Source organism: Eublepharis macularius, chromosome 5 (assembly GCF_028583425.1).
Source record: "Eublepharis macularius isolate TG4126 chromosome 5, MPM_Emac_v1.0, whole genome shotgun sequence".
In the NCBI taxonomy this organism is placed as follows: Eukaryota; Metazoa; Chordata; class Lepidosauria; order Squamata; family Eublepharidae; genus Eublepharis; species Eublepharis macularius.
The window spans coordinates 160,069,663-160,091,944 of NC_072794.1; the positions used below are offsets into that span (position 1 = coordinate 160,069,663).

The 22,282-nt window shown below is 44.3% G+C and overlaps 1 protein-coding gene across 1 annotated transcript in view; it reads left to right on the forward strand.

The window, feature by feature from the left end:
* CDH4 (cadherin 4) overlaps nt 1-22,282 on the forward strand; it is a 466,474-nt gene that overhangs the window by 23,278 nt on the left and 420,914 nt on the right. Inside the window, exon 3 of the mRNA XM_054980461.1 lies at nt 8,751-8,924. Coding sequence (XP_054836436.1) covers nt 8,751-8,924 — 174 coding nt within the window. The remainder of the gene's footprint in view (nt 1-8,750; nt 8,925-22,282) is intronic.

Sequence of the window (22,282 nt, forward strand, 5' to 3'; positions counted from 1 at the left end):
TGACTATGTATAGGAAGTGAATAGGCACCCAGATATCTCTGGTTCAAGTCTAACTTCTGCCACAAATTCTTGAACGAGCCCATACTCTGTCAAAGAGAGACAGCATGGTGTAGTGGTTAGAATGTTAGACTAGGATCTGGCAGCCCCAGGTCCAAATCCCTAGTCTGCCATAGAAGTTTGGGCTAGTCACTCACAGCTATCCTACTTCGTAGGGTTTTGTGAGGTTCCAAAGGAGAAGAGGAGAATGATGTCAGCCTTTTTTTCTTTGTGTCGCCACGAGCAAATTGGAAATTGGGGTTAGCTGATCCTGCCCAGCCGATTTTGCAGACATTACTCAAATCCCCTACCCGATGTGGCTGCCACCCATTCTGCACCCTGGTCACGTTTATTCCTGCCCACCCGTATGTTTCCCCCCACTTCCCACATGTCCTTCCCCGTGCCACCCATGAGTCTTCCTCTCTGCCGTATGCACACCCAAACATTTCACTGCTCATGCCACCCAGTGTTTGCAGGCAGGGTTTGCGGGCAGGCTGCATCAGTGGTGGCAAAGGGGGCCACCATATAAGGCCTAACATGAACTGAAATTCTGTACACAGAAAGAAAAAGGTCTGCCTTTTCCTTCTGGGCATCACTTCAACTTGGAAAAGTGTTGTTTGCAGATGATTTCTCCATTTGGACTGCTGTTCAATTTCAGTGTTAGTCACCTTGATGATAAGAAACAATAAAGAAAAATTAAGCCGGCACCATGCCTGTCCTCGCCAGGGATTTTTTATTTTGTTTTGTTTTGTCCAAGGCACAGTAGACCTTCATCATCTAGCCAAGCTCTCCCCTCCTTTTGGTGCTGCTAACTAGAGCCTACATATGATATCAGATGCATCTCTATAGAAGGTCCAGATTGGCCTGTTATCTGACATGCAAACCTTAGGTGTCCAAGTCACATTAATGATTTTTCTAATATCAGAAACCCTCATTGGGAGAGACGGAGAGTCACGTTCTGCCCATTTGCCACCAAAGATTTCCAAATAAATGAAAATACCAGGTCCAAGTTGAGCCGATACTAATTATTTCAGGTTCCAGGAGCTTTGGAATTCATGTTAATTCTCAAGTCTCTCTTGAGCGCCCCTTCATTCCCCTGTGTAAACTTGCCAATCTGCAAAATTATTTGACCGTCCGTTCATAATTTGTCCCTTGCTCTTGCATGCCAATTATCGAAAACTGACCCGAACCTCTGCTCACGGAAGGTCCCCCAGTTGGGAATTGCAAGATAATTTTGAAGAAAGGTCAGTTTCACATGGCAAGAGCAGATCATGTTTTAGGACTCGGAGATACATAAATTTGTTGCATACTTCCAGATACCCTCTTACATTAATAGCATCTCTTGCTAATGAGGAAAAAAGAAAAAGCACATTTTACAAGAGGCATTAAGCATGAACAGCAGAGAAGCAGGGAGTGAGGGTGACCGAAGAAGATGGTACAAATATTCTTAATGCAAGAAGGCATTGTAAACCTAGAGATGCTGTGGTCTGATGGACAATATATCTGGCTTGCTCAATGAGATCTGTGTTCAAAGCTCAGCCATTAGCAACCTGGAATAAGTGCTGGCAAATCAGCACCACTTAGACTCAATTCCTGTCTGCAACATAAGAATGAGGCACTATATTCCAGCAGCTTCAGGAGACAATATCGAGGCTAAGGCTGTGGGGAGCCATACCCTAATATCTATATGTTCTCCAGCCCTGGTTCATGATAGAGTTAGGGATGAGCTAAGATTGAGAGCCAAGCTACAAGTGACTTTTTTCACGTGGAGAACACTTGATAGTTTTCACAAGTTTTCCTGGGAACTGAAGTCCCAGTGTCCTTCCCCTCTCTGTTAGAATTGCTGCCTGAAGAGCCAGAGAAAGCCAGCGGAGCAGCAGCTTTTGCAAATCGTTCCTCCGGTCACAAGCCTGCTCTCAACAATCTTTGGGGGCGGGCAGCTGCAACTTTCTCCTTGGGCATCCTGCTGGGCTTCACCAACATGTCGGCTTTCTCCAGAGAAGCTCCCCGGGAGCAAGACACCCAGGGAGAAAGTTGCAGCTGCCCACCCCCAAAGATCGTTGAGAGCAGGCTTGTGACTGGAGGAACGATTTGCAAAAACTGCTGCTGCCACTGGCTTTCTCTGGCTCTTCAGGCAGCGATTCTAACAGAGAGGGGAAGGACACTGGGACTTCAGTTCCCAGGAAAACTTGTGAAAACTATCAAGTGTTCTCCACGTGAAAAAAAGTCATTTGTAGCTTGGCTCTGAGAGCCCCAGAGTCTGAATAAAGATTTGAAGTGGAAATAGAAATCAGCCAGAGAGAGTTCTGTAGATCGGGCCGGATTATACCACTAGCCCATTGCAAGGTACAAAGATGCATATCTCTAATCTTTTCTGTTCGTCTAAGGCCATAACAGAAGACTCATGTGTCCAGCCTTAGATGAGGGAGTCTTTGCTTTTTCATACAGATGCCAGACCCAGTCATTCCTGCTTCTTTGTCATGGTTATCAATCGCAAGAACTATCGTTGTTGTTGTTGATTGTTTATAGTCCGCCTTTCTCACTGAGATCCAGGCAGATTACATACTGCAAGTGAATACAACTTGATCAATAACTAGGACATTCAGTAATTAAGACATTCACAGCAAAAATACAGTATGATTTGCAGTTGAGACAGAAAATGAAAAACAGAATACAACAGGGTATGGTTGCCACAAATTTAAAAAGTAGCATAAAGCTGAAACGTATAGATGAAACCTTTCTGAATTAAAGCATAAGTGATCAACATAACATCTTTAGCAACATAGAACCCTATTGGAGAGTATCTACATCAGCATACAGTACCCTGTTCCTTACCAAGGTATCTCTTTGAGCTATTTCTGATGACTCAGCCCTATAATCTGGGTAGGAAGCCCTCCTGAATAGTTTGGTCTTGCACAGTTTGCAGAAAGCTAGGAGAATGGGAGCTTCCCTAACGTCCTCAGGCAAGATGTTCTACAAGATGGGGCTACCAAAGAAAAATTGGAGAGATTGCTGAACTTGCTAATTACCAGCTCAAAACTGAACTCTTCTATGCTAACTAAAATCAGAATTGTTATGAGGAGAGCTGATGTTTACCCAAGAGTCCCTTTTCTTCATAACTTTAAAATGGCCATTCTCAGGGCTCATTTCGAGGGGGAACGTGCAGGAACGCAGTTCTGGTAGTTCCCCAAAGAGGTCACATGACAGGTGGCCCCACCCACCTGACTCTCAGCCATTTTGGGCCCATTTTGGCCTGGACTGGGACCAAAATGGTCAGGATTGGTCCCAAAATGGCCAGGATTGGGTCTCTGATGGGTGGTGGATCACTCTCCCGTTCAGCAGCAGCCCGAACCTGACCATTTTGGGCCCCTTTTTGGCCATTTTCAGCCCCTTTTTGCCATTTTGGGCCCAATTTCAGCCCTGAATGGCCAGGATTGGGTCCAAAACAGCCAGGGTAGTGATACGAGGGGGTGTGGCATATGCAAATAGCTATGCTAATGACACATTTCCAGTGATGTCAAGGGGTGTGGCATATACTAATGAGTTATGCTAATGAGTTACTCCAGCTCTTTTTCTATGAAATGACCCCTGGCCATTCTCCTATCTGTTTTTCGTATCTGAGCTGTTATGCACCTGAGATTGAACGTCTTTGTGGCATGAATCTGAACGTGCCTTGCCAGAGGTATTCTCTTAGAGAAACAGCAGTCCAGCAGATTGATGCTTAGTTGAAAGCCAGCCCCATTAAATACTTTGGGACTTTCTTCCAAGAATTTTGTTTGTTTTATTCAATTTGTATACCACTTCTCTTCTATTAAGAGCTCAAAGTGGTTCACAACAATCACAATGATTAAAAACAGTACAAAAATAGAATATCACAATAAAACACCCTAATACAAATACATGGATGTCTACACAGGATCAGGTTAAAGTATGGGCTGGGGGAAGGAGAAGTTTCAAGCAGTTCAAACTCTTCTAAATAGCGTCATCCATTAGCAGTTTATCAGAAGGAAGTTTGGATTACCTGAACTTCGATCTGAGGACAACTGGAGGGAACTCTCTTACGTCTAGCAAATATTATGATGGTGCACTTCTGTGCCTGAAGAGGAAACTGGTGCCTAAATGTGCCCAATCCCATTTGGTGAAGTGTCAGCCAGGCCACGAGGTTCCCAGTTTTAGGCATTAAATTCTCTAACAAATGGTCACAGAATCACAGATTTGGAAGAGGTCATACAAACCTTCTAGTCCAACCGCCTGCCCAAGTCAGGATGAGCCTAAAGCATCCCTGACAAATATTCATCCAGCCTCTTCTTGAAAACTGCCAGTGAAGGGGAGCTCACCACCTCTCTAGGCAGCTGATTCCACCTTTGAACCATGAAAAGGTTTTTCCTAATATCCAGCCAGTACCTTTCTGCGTGTAATTTAAGCCCATTGCTTCGGGTCCTGTCCTCTGCTGCCAATTGGAACAGCTCCTTGCCCTCCTACGAATGACAGCCTTTTAAATATTTAAAGAAAACAATTATGCCCCCCCTCAATCTCCTTTTCTCCAAACTAAACATTCCCAAGGCCCTCAGCCTTTCCTTGTAGGGCTCAGGGCCAAGCTACACATGACGAATGACACTTGAACAGCAAGTGTATTTCTCCCTGTTCACTTGCCCTCCACTCAATCCACTTGCCATTCAAGTGTCATTCGTCATGTGTAGCTTGGCCCTGAGTCTCTAGACCCCTAATCATCCTCATCGCTCTCTTCTGCACCCTCTCGATTCATTGGTCCATTCATTCCATCAGTTCATTGATCCATTCATTCCTTCAATTCATTGGTCCATTCATTCCATCAAATGAATCTTCCATAGTTACTGAATCAGCCTATTCTATTCCAAAACTCAGATGAGGAATTTCAAGTTTGAATATTCCCAAATGTCAAAACGAGCACATCAGGGAGAAAGGCTCAATTACCGTGAATGCAGCTTTCCCTAGGAATAACTCAGGTGGGCTGCCTTAGAAGACGTTGTGTCCATCAACATGTCTGGGCACAGTCACAGTCTTCTGTGGTTGATGATATCAGAGGTTCAGGTTCTTCTATGGTGGTGAACACATGAATGAATACCTGAAGCTGCCTTATAATGAACCAGACCATTGGGTCCATCGAGGTCAGTATTGTCCACTCAGACTGGCAGCAGCTCTCCAGGGTCTTTCACATCGCCTATCACCTGGTCCTTTTCAACTGAGGATTGAACCTGTGGCCTTCTACGTGCAAAGCAGATGCTTTACCACTGAGCTGTGGCTAAGCAAGCTGAATCGGACCATGAGTCCATCTAGTCCACCATAATATTTCACCTTACAGCCTACCAGTTTCTCTGGAGGGCCAACCAACAGGGCATAGAGGCCAAAGCCCTCCCTTGTTTGTGCCTCCTGACGCTGGTATGCAGAGGTTTGCTGGTATAATAATAATAATAATAACATTCGATTTATATACCGCCCTTCAAGACAACTTAATGCCCACTCAGAGCGGTTTACAAAGTATGTCATTATTATCCCCACAACAAAACACCCTGTGAGGTGGGTGGGGCTGAGAGAGCTCCAGAAAGCCGTGACTAGCCCAAGGTCACCCAGCTGGCTTCAAGTGGAGGAGTGGGGAATCAAACCCGGTTCTCCAGATTAGAGTCCCGCACTCTGAACCACTACACCAAACTGGCTCTCAGAGGTTTGTAAGCCCCGCCCTCCCGGGCTCCCGGGATCATCTCCTGGGTCCTGATACCTGCAAAATAGAAAGGACATTTTCATTCCGGGAAAATATGAGAACTATTGTTCACCTGATGCTTGGGGTGACGCTGCAGCTCGTACAACCTTCTTGACCTGCAGAAGAGAAAGCTAAACTCTTGATCTTTAGCACTTTGAAAACAACTGTTAATGTGATTGATGGGACTGTGTACAGTATCTTGGATGTCGTGTGATGTTGTAGCATTCAATACATTTTTAGGATTGTACTTGGAAATAGATTATTTATTGTATTTATTGTATATTTTGCACTGTTGCACTTTTCTTATGCACTGATATGAATATATTGCTGATTGAGCCTGTAATTGTAAACCACTATCTGGCAGGCTGTTACCCATGGGAGCCTCCCTTTAGTATTTCCCAACAATTTCATTGGATGTTCCTGAGTTCTAGTATTATGAGAGAGGGAGAAAAGGCTCCCTAGATCCACTTTCTGCACCTCATCCCTAATTTTATTATTATGCCAATACATGCTTATAATTATATTTGTTATAATTATATTATTATAAGCATGACATTGCTTTTCTGCTATCTTTGAGTGGAATCTATTTGGAGTATGGACTACTGTTACCTATCAACCCATTTTGGACCTTGCATGTTTGTGCCAGAGCCATCACATGAGGGATCTTGTCCGACAACCTTCTGTTCCACATCCTATTTAATGGCATTGCTTTACATTCTGTAATTCCTCTTGAATCTGACTGAGGGCCAAACTACAAGTGACAAATGACACTTGAACGGCAAGTGTATTCCTCCCTGTTCGCTTGCCCTCCACTTGCTCTCCACTCGATCCACTTGCCGTTCAAGTGTCATTTGTCACTTGTAGCTTGGCCCTAAGAAGGTGGGCTATAAAGGAAGTAAATTAGAGTAAGCCAGTTAGGTGTAGTGGTTAAGAGCGGCAGGACTCTAATCTGGAGAGCTGAGTTTGATTCCCCGCTCCTCCACTTGAAGCCAGCTGGGTGACATTGGGTCAGTCACAGCTCTCTTGGAGCTCTCAGCCCCACCCACCTTACAGGGTGATTGTTGGGAGGATAATAATAATAACACATTTTGTATACCGCTCTGAGTGTAGCATTAAGTTGTCCTGAAGGGTAGTATATAAATCAAATGTTGTTACTGTTGTTGTTGTTGTTGTTGTAGTTATAAATACCCATCAGCTACTGGGCTCTATTCAAGGTATTAGCTATCACATTAACAATACAATCCTAAGAAGAGTTACTCCCAGTCTAAGCCAAATTAAATCAACTCTCTTTAGGACTGCACTGTATTTATTATTTTTTTATTTTCGTCATTTATAGTCCGCCTTCCTCACTGAGACGCAAGGAGGATTACATAGTGTGAGATTAGTACAATCAATATCAGGAACATTTCCATACAGCATCAAGGACATTTCTATACAGTGTTAAGGACATTTCCACAACAAAGTTATAGGATTTTACAAAGATGTAGCATTAGCAAGGATCCAGTACAGAGCTGAAGAATTGCTGAAACAGAACATAATCAATTCTAGGACTGACATTAGATAAACATGAAGTACAGGTAGTATAAGAGTACATATTCAAGCAACAGATAATATGCAAGGCAACATAGTGGTGAATTCTATGCTCCCTAACTCATTAGCAAAGCATTTAAGATCCCTCCCTATAATGCCTCCCTTTGATCTGAGTAAAAAGCCTTTTTGAATAATTCGGTTTTGCATCGTTTGAGGAAGGAGAGGAGAGTGGGGGATCTCCTGACCTTGTCAGGCAAACCGTTCCATAGGGTGGGGGCCACCACAGAGAAAGCCCATGTGCAGGCTGCTGTTGGTTTTGCCCGTAAACACCCTTCATGGCCTCAGTCGCTCATATCTGCAGGACTGCCACTCTCTCTGCACTCTGCCATGACATTTTCAGTCTTCTGATGTCACTCTGAAAATGAGCAAAATCAACAGCTTCCTGTACATGTGCATTCTCTGTTGTTGCACCCACTCCCTTATGGAATGGCCTGCCTGATGAGATCAGGAAGGCTCCCACTTTCCTGGATTTCTGCAATCTATGAAAAACTGAATATTCGGGAGGGCTTTTTACATAGGTAGGAAGGCAGTACTGTAATGAAATGGTTCCGAAAGAAGCTCTGGTAGAGGGATGGGGACTATAGACTATACTACTATGTACTGTGCATTTCTGTAAGTATGCTCCTACCCAGCCATTTCTGCATTGATTGACATGTTGTATCTAATTGTTTACACATTGCTTCAGCTCTGTATCAGATTTACAGATTTTCTGCAATCGAAACACTATTGCATTTTTACTGGATGCCCCAACCGCTGATCATATTGACTTACACCGTGTAATCCACCTTAAGTGTCAGTGAGAAAGGTGGACTGTAAAGATCATAAATAACAAATAAAGTAAATAAACAAATGCATTCCATTCTATAATGGCTGCAGAAAGGGCATTTTAATATTCCAGACTAGTGAGGAGCTTAACACTCTTGAGTGTGGGGCGGGGGGGGGGAGTATGTGGGCTATTCCGTTTGGTCCCTGTGATTGATTATATTTATTAGAAATCTGCAGATTTCATCCTCTGAGGGCCTGATAAAGCTTCCTGCAGTTGGTATAATGAAGACAATCTGTCCTGGAAGAAAGCTTGATTGCCTAATGACAGCTCCGTACGTTGGTAAAAATGAAGCCATGGCAAAAGATGTCAATAAAAGAGCTGCGTACTTTGCTAATGCAGAAATGTTTGTTTCATTGTAATAACAATAACTTTCTGCAGCTATTTTTCAGCCTGAATGAGCCACAACATAGCAACGGTCCTGACGAGTGATTTTTTTTTCTTGCATGCGTTTGAGAGAAAAACAGAACTGCCTTATTGTCATTGTTGGGTTTTTTTTAAAAAAAGAAACTAAGCAAAAACAAAAGAATTCCTATTTTTTTATTTTTCTTCCCAAATCATTAGAAAGGGAAGAGGAACACATCAGCAGACCTCCTGCAGCCGCCCAGCGACATTCTCCTGCCGTGGCGCCATCTTCAGAATTCTCATGGGTTGAGGCGGCAAAAACGAGACTGGGTCATACCACCAATCAATGTGCCCGAAAACTCAAGAGGCCCCTTTCCTCAGCAGCTGGTTAGGGTAAGTAGAATAGCTTTGAATAATTGATGCCCAGGATTGATTTGTCAGTCTGATGGCACTGTGTGCATTTTCCAAAGTTTGTCAATGAGTCCTCATCTTAGGGGAAGTGTGTTTATCTAGCTACAAGTCAAGAAAAGTTGGTTCTCTTTTTAGGGATGAAACGTTTGTCATTCAAAATGAACAGCCTTTTTTCATATCAGCTTATTCTAGAAGTGCATTTATAGTACGAAGTTCTGGTACAGTGACGGATGGATAAGATCAGAAAAGTTGCATCCACTTATCTCTTAGGTGTAGCATCAATAGTGCTTGACAGTTCTCTTTTGCTATCGAGTGCAGAATGTACCACCAAGCACAATCAGCCATACCTACCGTATTGGACCTGTGTGTGTGTGTTTTGCTAGTAGCAGCAGCCTGGCAGATCAAGCACAGACTGAAGGAGTTCATAAATCAAACTGCAAACTAAGGGGTATGTGCTACTGAAGCATTTCTCTCTCCCTATGTTCATTCCCACCTAGGGTTGCCAGCTCCAAGTTGGGAAATTCCTGGAGATCTAGGGCGTGAAACCAGGAGAAACCTGGAGAAAGAGGGGTTTGGGGAGAGAAAGGACCTTGGCATGGCATAATGCCATGGAGTCTACCCCCCAAAGTAGCCATTTTCTTCAGGTGAACCTCTGTGGCCTGGAGACCAGTTGTGATTCCGGGGGATCTCCAGCTACTACCTGGAGCCTGGTAACCCTATTCCCACCTGTTCCAAACCTTAAAGCCATCTCTCATTGGTGGCTACCAAGTCAGCACTTGCTCCTAAGGAGGAATTATATGCCTTTCTTCTTCCTCTTCTTCTTCTTCCTCCTCCTCCTCCTCCTATTTTTGAGCCACAACAGAGAAGAAAGTTTTTTGGTGTGTTTAATTTAATTTAAGCAGTCACCTTATACCCATGACTAATCTGAAGTTAAGTTATCTGACTGAAAGTATGTGGAGGGTAATGCATACGAGAGAGAGAGAGAAAGAGAGAGAGAGAGAGAGAGAGAGAGAGAGAGTGAAGAATGGACTGTCACCTGTACATTCATGCTCCTGAACTAGGCTCTGGAACATGGGCATCTTTGGTCTGATGTTCCCTCAGCCTATTCCATCCTCCTTCTTTCAACCACATGACCTCCTCCTCGTACTGTTTCTTAGCTCCTTCATTTCCCAGTGAAATGGAGAGCCAGTAACCAGCCCCCACATCTGTCTTCCTCTCAGCTAGTTCTGTCTGTAGGCCCTGTGTGAAATTTCACCTACACACACACACACACACACACACACTGCAGCTGAACAGATCTTGTGTTGGACTTGAGTTTGTGCTCAGAAATCTATGAAGGACCATTATTTCCCTCTTGGCAAATGAGAATGTTTGTGATAATTCCTTGATATCCTCTCAGCATAGCCAATGGCACTCTTGGAAGTGGCAGACAGCATATAGCTGTTACTCAAAATGCATGAGAGACATGAAACAGGAAAACTTGACTGACATTGGGTATATATGGATATGTTTGCTGTCAATAACTGTAGCAAGGGAAGCAATACAAACCCACGCCATCTATTTTGCATACATAGGCTTTCCGTTTGGGAAGCAAAAACAAATATTATGTAAAACAAATAAAGGGAGAAGTAAAAAAGCCACTGGCAGACGTTTTGTCAAGTTGTCCTCTGGAAGAAAATTGCAACATAATTGCAAGAAATTTCAGAAAATAATTGGACCAAATGAGGGTGCGTCATTTGCATGCCTTGTCAGGAAACAATGCTTCCCGAGTCCTTTCCTGGATTAAAATGAATGCTGTCATTACCTGCTCCGTACTGATTAGCCATTGCCTCGCTAAGCACATGACACTCGGAAGCGAAAAGTGGTTTGTTAAATCCCTTCGAGGTACGTGCGGGCTTGATAACATAAATTACATCTGAAATTTTACATTTGCAACCCGCTGTGTTTCCAGGATGATACATGAAACGGAACAGGGTGTGCCTGCGAGTGGCTGTCTCGCATGTCTCCTTTCTGCTCCCTCATTCAATCCAAACATTAGGAGTGAAATAGGCCTAGGAAGCAAAGGGGACTTCTGCAACTGCCAACTATAGAACACACGTCATTGTCTCCCCTAGTTGGCCATGGGTGCCCCATACAGTGAAGGGCCCAGGGTCATGGCCCTGGCAGGTGGTGGGATATCCAGCAACCAGACTGAGGTCCCTGATTCTTGCAATCACTGCTGTGGCTTGCCTAAACCTGGAGCCACCTGCTTACTCTTTTTGTCTCTCAAGGCCATCAGTATGGCAGGTCAGCAGCTCTCAGAGGAGACAAGAAGAGGAAAGAATTCTACCTGACCCGTCCAAGGCTCAGAGTTAGGCATGGCAGCTCATTCTGAGCAATGTGTGCTGCCCTTCTTCTTCTTGGAGAAAGAGCAGAAGAAAAAAGTGAGTGGGTGGAATTGATTGAGGACTAAGTTCCCCTCAGATGTGCTCACCTGCTTGGCTTTCCGCCTGCCCACCTGTATACCTTCTTAGCAATCTCTTTGCCTCCAAATTTGACACTGAAAGGCAAGTGGAAAATATGGGTAAATTCAAAGGCTTTTTGACAACTCTTTCCCCGCAGTCTTTTCTCCTTACCAGAAACTATTTCACCCCTGTACACACTCTCTTTTCTACCAGTCCTTCTTTGCACACATATGGCTCACATCCATCACAGACCTACTTACTCATGGCATTTTCCACCCAAAGGAAGACCCTGAAATCTCATCTGAGCAGCTTCCTTGGACAGCTTCATTAAGACAAGGGTGGGAGATGGGAGGACAATTAAAACCCAGACAGGGCTGGATTGATTTGTTTACAAAATTTATATCCCACCTCTCCACTCAAACAAAGCCACTGAGGCAGCTAACAATTAAAAACAGAGTGTTGGAAAATCAGATAATAAAATCAATTAATACTAAAAACTAATGTACGTATATAAAAATGCAAAGACAGCGCTTAAAGCATAGGGTAGGGAGGTGGGGGCCCCGAGGGAGCACCAAACAAAACAAAAAGTGTGTAGTTATTTTCTTTATTTTTTAGCTCACTTTTCTCACAAAAGATAAAACAGTTCAATCAGGCAATAAACAATGCAACAGGCTTAGGACTAGACATGGGCATGAACAGAAAAAAAAACCCGAACGTGGTGTTCGTTGTTCATTGCCATCCACGAACAATGAACAATGAACATTGATGAACATGGCCTGTTCACGAACATGTTCGTTGTTCGTGGGGGCCAGCAGGCTCTCCTCCAGCCATCAAGATCCCTACCGCACCACTCCCAGAACCCCTACTTGAGCAGGCAGCAGGAAATGTACCAATAATAAATTATAGCTTGGCCTCAGAGCCTGGCAGCAGCCCTGGAACCTGAAGGGGTAGATCCCTACCCACTCCCATAAACCTTACCTGAGCAGGTAGCAGGAAAGGTACCAGTAATAAATAATAGCTTGGCCCGGAGTCTGGCAGCAGACCTGGAAGTTGAAGGGGTAGATCCCTATCCCACCACACATAAAGAAAATTCAAGCTCCAATGCACTCTCCCTCTCTCTCTCAAAATGCCAACAGCAACTGTCTCTCCCTCACTGTCTGCAAAACCAGAGCTGGGAGCTCCACTCCCCGCTGCTCTTTGCTTCCTTGCAACAAATTTGGAGCTCCATACTTGAAAGGAAGACTTACCTATCAAGATAAATTGGGCTTAGATTGGGGTTTCCAGGGCAACAGCAGGAGATCAGACAGAGTTCAGGCAGTCCCTGCCTAAGTTGCCAAGGGAATTGATTGCAGGTGCCAGATTGTCTGGCTTGATGAACAGCGATGAACAGCAACGAACAAGGCTTGCAACAACCACCTGTTAGTTTTGAATGGGGCCTCATGAACAGCTTGTTCACGAACAGCTGATTGGGCTGTTTGTGGCTTTTTTTACTTCATATTGCTGTTCGTGCCCATCTCTACTTAAGACTGCAGAATGAGAAAGCCGTGCAAGCAACAAAATGCCTGAGGCCATACAATAAACAATGCAGAAAGCAGAATTACAAAGACAATGCAGTAAAGCAAGGCGATACCTACAATAACGGTTGCAGTGGACTACAATCCTATTCCATTATAAAGGTGCCCTCCTGGGCTGTTCCATTCTACTGTGGTTCTAATCCCTTTATCAAAATGTCTCTCTGAACATGTATCATGTGCCCATTTGTGTTGCACAAGTCAAAATAGTCGTGGTTATAGTAAGACTGACCGTTCTGCACAGATGGAATGTTCTAGCTGTATGGTGTCCTGTGACACAATTCAGAAACCAAGTGCAATAAAGAATTGCCAGAATCAGTAACGTATGGGCCTTGTGCCCAATGGCAGATGTCTCTTTACTCAATTGCAATAGAGAGCTATCCCTTGTCCCTCCCATTCCCTGCCATTTGTCTGCTTAAAATCCCTCTCTGTTGCTTTCCTATGCCGGATAAGACGATCCCAGATACTTTTACCTGCAGAGGGAAAAGCAGCCAGAGAGTGAGTAGAGCAAACAGCCGTCAAGGAAAGATTGAAGTGACCCCATCCTACCAATCCCTGCTCTCCTTTTCATTTGTTATCGCAACTTCCTGTGTTGTTTTTCATTTTTTAAAAAAAACCCCACATCTAGAGTAGGAATCAAGGTGCTGCCTATTGTGGGTTGTTCAGCCCACAGTGAGCATCACTTGAATGTAATGGTTAGGCCAAAGTAACCTGTTTCCACTCTGGATTTGAGTCCCGTGGCACCTTTCTGACCAATATGGCTACCCACCTAAAAATGTTTCCACTCAGAACTTTCCCCCCAAATCTCCTTATCACCCCCAGGTGTTCTGTTGCCAGAAACGTCTAGTGATCCATTCTGACCTGATCTCTGATCTTATGATCTCCAGCATGCAGAGCCTGACAAAACTTTTCACAGCCATTCACCACCCAGAGAGAGTTGTCATCTCCAAGCTGGAAAATTCCTGGCAATTTGTGGGGAGACGTTTGAGAAGGATAGGCTTTGGGGAAAGGCCCCAGCAGGGTATACTAACGTAAGGCCCACCCTCAAAAGCAGCCATTATCTTCAGGAGAACTGATCTCTGTAGCCTGGAAATCAATGTGATTCTGGAAAATCTCCAGGCTCCACTTGGAGGCTAGCAGCTTATGGTGTTTGAAACAGAGAGCAACCCAGACTGGAATACATGGACGGAAAACCATCTGCATTCAGGCTGCCTCTCCAAGGTTTTGATTAGGCTTCCAAATATGCTGTGACCTTCTGCCCCTTGACCTTCCTTTTGGCCGAGAGAGTCTCAGAACGTCCATTTTTCATGTATGTGCAACTCCGGAAACAAAAGTCTGCCTCTCTTAACACCACTAGGAACAGCTCTGCATATATCCAAGTCTCCAAAAGGTACGGTGTTAAAAAAAACCAACAAACAACCTTTTCGGAGAATCATTTTAAAGCGTGGGTAGGTTTGTGCGTTCCTCTGTGCAGCTGGTTGGATTGTGTTTCCATTTTTTATAGGTCAGACTCATTTGAAATTCATGGGCAAATCTGTTTTGGCTCCCTCCTTCTCATCCGGCATTCTATTGTGAACAGAGAAAGTTTCATTTTATGGGAAGTTGATTAGCTGCTTGTCAGTATTTTTAGCAAGGCTGTGCCTGAATGAAGTTTCAATCCTTGCCAAGGTGAATCAAGCGGGATGGGACCAGCATCAGCTTGAAGTACAACCCCTCTCCGGTTCTGCTGGGATGAGCTGTAATTCTCTGCTCATTAAAGCATTTCATTCTTGGGCAAATATGGTGAATGAAGTAAAGTGCAGCTATTCTTGCAAGCATCCTTGGCCGACTCTGTGAACTGGAATCTCTCTTCATAACCGGGAATTTTCTTATAGGAAGGCCTGATTATCCCAACTATGACGTAGAGAATATTTATTTATCAAAATAGTTATATCCTGCTTTTACTCGTGGCTCAAGGTGGTTTAGAAATCATAATTTAAAATATACAAAACAGCAGTCCAAATAACACCTCCCTGCCAAAGATGCCTGCAGTCCGTATCTCATTGAAAGCTCTGGCAATCAAAATGGACTTGCAATGCCGCCACCCCCCAAGCTTTCTAGAAATAGCTTTCCTTTTTTCTCCTCATAAGGTGGGAGCTACAGTGGAAAAGGCATGAGTTCTAGTTGAGTTGTATTGTCGAAGGCTTTCACGGCCGGAGAACGATGGTTGTTGTGGGTTTTCCGGGCTGTATTGCCGTGGTCTTGGCATTGTAGTTCCTGACGTTTCGCCAGCAGCTGTGGCTGGCATCTTCAGAGGTGTAGCACCAAAAGACAGGTGACACTGAGAGATCTCTGTCTTTTGGTGCTACACCTCTGAAGATGCCAGCCACAGCTGCTGGCGAAATGTCAGGAACTACAATGCCAAGACCACGGCAATACAGCCCGGAAAACCCACAACAACCTCTAGTTGAGTTGTCAGCATGTGGCAAACTGAGGATTGAAACTGGCTCATGGGAACATAGGGGACACAACTGTCCTTGAGAAGAGTATGAGCTTAACTAATATATGTTGAAATTTCTTTTTGGGTGTACCCTATGTGACATCATTGTGTACTAGAGCAGTGCTCTTCAACTCTTCCCAATCTGTGACTCTTGGAGCATGTGGCCCTTTGAGCTACAAGCATGTGACAGGAAGTCACATGTCATCAAAGTCCCAAGATCAGAAGAGAAGGAGACAGAGTTATGACTAGGGATGTGCACCCAAAAAAGATCCAGGTGTCCTGCTTCGAGTTACCCCAAATCCGCTTCAGGATAACCTAAATCCTGAAGTGGCAAGCCACTTCAGGATTCAAATGTTTAAACTGTTTCAATATGCTCTGTAAAGATTCGGGAATCTTTACGTAGCACACCGAAGCTCAAAGCAGCACTTTTTTTGCCATTTGCAAATGGCAAAAAAGTGTTACTTTCAAGCTTCCCACCCCGTGGTAGGGCGGGTAGCCAGTTGAAAGCAATACTTTTCCTGATGCTTGTAGTGACTCACTACAACCCCCTCCTCTCCCTTCCCATCAGCTAAAGAGCAGGAAGCTTGAAAGCCAGCAACACTTTTCTTGCTGTTTCCAAATGCAAACAGCTAGGAAAGTGCTGTGGCTGCTGCTGCTTTACCCAAAGCTTTCCAAAGCGATATGAATCACTTTGGAAGGCTTTGCTTCAGGATTTCTGAATTGGCTCAGCAATGCTGGGGCTGATTTGGGAATTCCGAATCTTTCCAAATCGTGCCCGATTTGTGTTAAAAACTCTAACTGGAAACCCGAAACACACATCCCTAGTTATGACTTTACCAGCATCAAGGCCAAGACCTGGGCAGCAAACCAAGAGAACTTGGGATAAGAAATAGTAGCCAAGGAAGTATGTCGTAGATAAGAATAAGCCAATGGTCAGCGCTATGTAGGAGCCCTTTCCAACCACAGAGTGAACTTGTTTCAAGAAGTCGCTGTTTTTCTCTTTGTATATGCCAGGCATTTGTTGGTTGAAGGGGGCGGTTCCATGTCGGCCTCCCACCTTTGGGGTGGGGGGGGGTTCTCCCCACCATTGCACTTGGTTAATTTATTTCATTATTGTTTTGTATGTTGATTTTAGTATTGTTGTTTTTTTGTTTTTATTGATTTTAACTTGTTCACCGCCCAGAGCCCCTGAGGATGGGCGGTATATAAATTGAAATATAAAATTTAAAAAAAATATATAGGCAGGAACTATGGCTTTCAAGAGATCGAAAAGGCAGCAAAAAAGAAAAACAGTAGTTCTCTCGGGTTGTTACCTATGAGTTAAAGACTACTGCAGTACTGTCCAATGTTCTGATCCAGTCCCAATTCAGAGTCCAGATTGGTTTTCTGAATGTTTAGAGGAATTCTGGGGAAAGGATGTGATGGCACCAGATTGTTTCCAGAGGAGGTGTCCAATCCACCCTTTATGGAATATCACTTCTTTAAATCTCCTACTGACATTTTCCAATAGAGGCACAGTTATTTTTCCAAAATGCAAACTGGCATGTGGTTTCCAATGTCCAGGAGACCTTGTAACTTCTTTTACAGCACAATCATAAGGACACTTTCCTGGGAGTAAGCCCAAGAGGAAGAGTCTGAATAACAGTGCAATCCTAAACAGTGTTACTCCAGTCTAAGCCCACTGAAATCAATGGGCTTAGACTGGAGTAACTTTGCTTAGGATTACGCTGAAAATCTTCTTAGGATTGCTCTCTAAATGTTTCAGCGAGCCTCACTCAGTTTATGTTTAAAGTGTACCAGTATCTATAGCGCAACCCAATCATGAGACTTCAAAGATAATTTGGACCCACTGGTTTGCCATGGAATCCCGAGATCCTTTCTCAATATCCTTAGGTTCAAGATCCCCAGGCAAGGTGGAACTTTCAGTCTGAACACCACAATCTTGCTGTTTCGAAGATTTCAGAATCCCTTAAACTCTAAATATATGAAGGGGAATAACAACAGATGGGATTAGCCTACGGTCAGGCTGTGTTTGTCGAGTGCAGGCCCAATAACTGTTTCCTTAAAAGATAATAAAGGCTCTGTTTTTACAAAGGTATCATTAAAACATCTGTGATTTCTTTCCCTAGACATGTGTGATTTCTTTCCCTAGATTCTAGGTCACCAGTTCATCACAACTTTTGGTCAGTGTGGAAAGGCATCAGCCTGGGAAATGCTATTGATTCATGGTCTAGTTCCTGGATAGCATCATTCCTTGGGGACGTAAAAAACATCCTGGGGTGGGTTGAGGTACACAATCATCCGCTCTGTGACTACTGCCTAGGATGAAAGGCAAACACTTCTGATTTTCATGCCATTTGCTCAACGGTATGATGCAAAGATCTTCCTCATTGTGCATGCAGATTTTGACACGAAAATTTAACCTTGTGAAAATTCAGCTTAGCTGTAATTTCAGTTTCCCGAGCAACATGGTTTCTGAGGACTGCAAAGAGTATATTGGCTTGAGAACTGAGATGGTTTTAACCCACTTCATAAAATTAAGTTTTCTGCCCGCCATCTTTTTGAGGTGGGTAAAAGCAAAAAATAAAACCCACCTATGCTGTCTACTATTTGAGGGCTCCTCATGCTGTTCAACTGCTAATGCTAAGAAATGGCCTCAGACTCAGAGACGGAAAGGCATTTTGGTGTGAGGCAGACAGTATAAATGGCATCTTTTGGGGATCAAGGTTAAGTATATCTCTGGCAATATGCTGCCCTTTTAATAGTACAATGAAATCTGCTTCTTAAGGTAAGGCTGATCCTTGGACAGGTGGTTTTTGATTCAGGACGCTGAATTTATGGGACTAAATCTTTGCTCGCCAGAAACCAGCCATGTCTTCAAACCCCCACCACCACCCCTAGATTCCTTAGAGTGCTCTCCTGAATAAAATATTGCAGTTTGGATATATGTGCAAAAGAATCATGTTCTGGATTTCTTGTGGTTCAATTTTCATTGAGAAAAAATGGGTTACATTTAGAGATGGGCATAAACCATGAAAACGGTGGTTTGTTGCGGTTCGTGGTTTGTAGCATTTCGTAAACCTTGAACCATGAACCGGCATGAAATTGCCCGGTTCATGAACCGGTTCATTTGGTTTGTGAATATGTCACTTCTGGGTCAGCAGGTCTGCAGAAAGGCCATCTCCCCTTGCCTAGGTAATTGATTGGTGCCAGGCTGTCTGCAGTGCTGAACCTGAAAAATGAACCAAATGAACCCATCTTGTTGCAGTTTGTCAGAAATGCCCTCTGATGAATTGCTGGTTCGCGAACCAAAAAAATGACCTGGTTTGTAACGAACTTTGGCTCCTATTTATTTATTTATTTATTTATTCATTTCAAATTTGTATTCCGCCCTCCCCCAAGCGGGCTCAGTTTATGCCTACCTCTAGTTTATGCTATTTCAGTTTATGCCTACCTCGAGTTACATTTATACCCTACTTCCCTTACAGAACGGGGCCCTAAAATGGGTTAGAACATTGATCTCCTCTCCATTTGATCCTCACATCAACAACCATGTGAAATAGGTTAGGGTGAGAGATTACCCCTTGGAGCTTCTGTGGTAGAGTGGGAACTTGAACGGGAGTCTTCCAGATCTTAATTAACCACTGTAATTCTTACACCACAGTGGCTCTCTTACCCTCGGGTGGGGTGATGACCCAGCACTCAACTTTCTTTTTGTTTGGGGCTCAAATTGGCCTGCTGCAAAGCAGAGGAGTGCTCCCAGGGTGGTGCGATGATGTCATTCCCAGGAGTGACATCATCATGCTGCCCTGGGAGAGCTCCTGGAAGGTCTTTTCCCCTGCCTTCCCCCCCCATCAGCGAGGTGAGTGGTGGCAGAGGGTAGGAGTGGGGGATTCCCCACCCCCACCAGGGGACCTGGGATCCCTATCTTTTAGTGAGAAGTGTGAAAAAAACCAGCCTTTTCTAATGGCCTTTTGCATACGTTCTTGTTCACAGTCCCAATATACTGCTTTGGACTGCCTCTCCCTGTATGTGCCCAAGAGAACACTCCGATCAGCTGGAAAACATCTGCTGGTGGTCCCTGGCCCCAGGGAGGCTCGGTTGGCCTCAACCAGGGCCAGAGCCTTTTTGGTCCTGGCCCCAACCTGGTGGAACTCTCTGTCTGAGAACACCCGGGCCCGTCACAATCTTCTATCATTTTGATGGGCCTGTAAGATGGAGATGTTCCACCAGGCGTATGGTTGAGGCCAGCATGAGATCCTCACTGAGCCTCCCACCAGCCTCCCACTAAGTGTGGGATTATACAGTGTCCACCGGCCGGCTGCCCAACATATGGGTACAGCACGGGGCTATGTAGTGCCCATTCATTTGCTGACCCACGTATGGGTTGCAGTACATTATCTGTCCACTTCCCTCCCCCTGTATGCTGATGGGCAAGAATCTGGAATTGACCCTATCTTGGGACAGTTATTATCTATTTGTTGATTTTATGATGAACTGTTGTTTTATGGTTTTAATATTTGTATTATATTTTTATAATCTGTTGTACCTCACCCTGAGCCCGCTTGCAGGAAGGGCGAGTTAGAAATGTAATTAATAACAACAACAACAACAACAATAATAATGTTGTATCATTTATTCTTCACTGCAGAATCCTAGCCAGTCAGGAAGCACGGTGACTTCACAACATCTTGGAACCAACTAAAATAGCCTAGGTGATTATCAGTGCAATCCTAAACAAAGTTACACCTTTCTAAGTCCATTGAAGTCAATGTGCTTAGGAGGGTATACGTCTGTTTAGGATTGCACTGTATGTCACTGCAGGTCTTTCTGTTGCCCACGATACAACCTGATAATGGTCCCTGCCTTGCCTGTGCAGGCAATTTCTTTTCTTCTCAGTTTTGCATCATTTCACTCTAAGTGAGCACTAGCTGTATGCCATTACACATGATTCATTGGGGCAAGCACATCCCCAATGTAACATCCCATTGAAAATAATGCAGTGGGGATGGATTGCACTGGCTTTTGGATGGGTGCTAAAAGAGCAGTTTATTTATTGACATCCTTTCTTTCCTATATTTATGACAAAATGCCCTAGGCAGTGGCATCTGTCCACACTGTATTCTTCTTCTGGAATGCGCATTTAGATGTGCTTCTGTGCACATTCTGCCAAACCACTCAACAGTGCATGCCTGGGTCAGGTGATGCATTCTTCCTTTCCCTTATACATTTTTAACAACAACAACAACATTCAGTTTATATACCACCCTTCAGGGCAACTTAACACCCACTCACAGTGGTTTACAAAGTGTGTTATTATTATCCCTACAACCATCACCCTGTGAGGTGGGTGGGGCTGAGAGAGCTCTGAGAGAGCTGTGACTGACCCAAGGTCACCCAGCTGGCTTCAGGTGGACGAGCAGGGAATCAAACCTGGTTCTCCAGGTTTGTGCTCTTAACCACTACACCAAACTGGCTCTGTAGGGGTGTGTAAAATAGGGGAAAGGGAGCCTAGTTTGTGGAAGGACTGTTCTTACAACATACCTCCCACACACACACACACACACTTTGGGCTGCACACTAATAAACAGATATTCTGGAACCATTTGTTTCCCCACTAACTGGCCATTAGTTTGAGATAAGACAGTGCTGATGGTCCTAGGATAAAACACATATTCTGGACAGTTTTATTTCCCCCCCTCCCTTAATTGGGCATTTGCCTGAGAAAAGCTTTCTCTTGCAGCCATGGCAACTACACATACAGACAGCACAGGGCACGCAAGGTTGCTGTTTTGTTTTTAAATTGTAGTCCTGAATTTCTCTATCCATTTTAAGTAAAACTTACATGCCCACCTGTTTCCATGACACAGCCTGAGAGCTGTGAAGAAGGACGCCGGCTAAATTACTGCTTACAGACCAGAATGTTTGCTCTGGAATACCGTGGGGAAATCCCATGCTGTTGTTTGGAATAGAGATTGTCTGTGCGGAGAGCATCATGTTTGATTCAGCCTTGTTTCCTTCCGTGATAAAGTTAAGCTCTGCTTTGGCGGAGGGATTTTCAAAATGGCACTTTGATCGGTGCCAGCCATTGATGGACTTAGAGTTACAGCCAAAGCTTTGCACTGTATACACTCTACTTTTAAAAATGTCAGAATCCCGTGGCAAACTAACACACTCTGTGTAAAGTGTTGTCAAGTTGCTGCTGACTTACAGTGAACCTGCAGGATTACTGCTTCCTTCTCTGGCGCACTCCCAGGACCGGCGCAACGACAACACTTACATCATTGCGTTGCCCTTAGAGTGCTCCCGTCCTTTGCAGTGCAAATTGGCCTGCAGTGAAGCGTGCGCATGCTCCCCAGCTCTGCGCCAGTGTGGGGCCACATTTGCACTTCATGTGCATACAAGGAGACTCCTTGAAGGTAAGCACTGAGTACCCACTCCCGCTGGGAGGATAAGAGGACCTGGCAACCTTAGTGTAGAATCACCAGGAGTGTAATTGGTCCCCACTGCCCCTTGTTATGGCCAGGCCTAGTTGGTATAAATGGCCTCAAAACTGTACTGATAAGATTAGGTTTCTTTTGTCAATTCGAGGCAATGGAAACCTTAATCTCAGCCGCTACAGCAAAGAATTGTACTAAGTACTCTTTTTTTCTTTCTTATCAGCACAAAAGTGTGTAAAACTCCTGCATAAATTAATGGGGGAAAGAGAGGGAGAGAAATGACTCATCTCGTTGCAATGTTTTCATTAAGTCCATTTTGTCAGTTCCTGTCATCCATTGGAGATTTACAAAATGGATCTGGAAGGGACCTGAAAGCCATTTAGACTGATGTCCTGCACTGATGCAA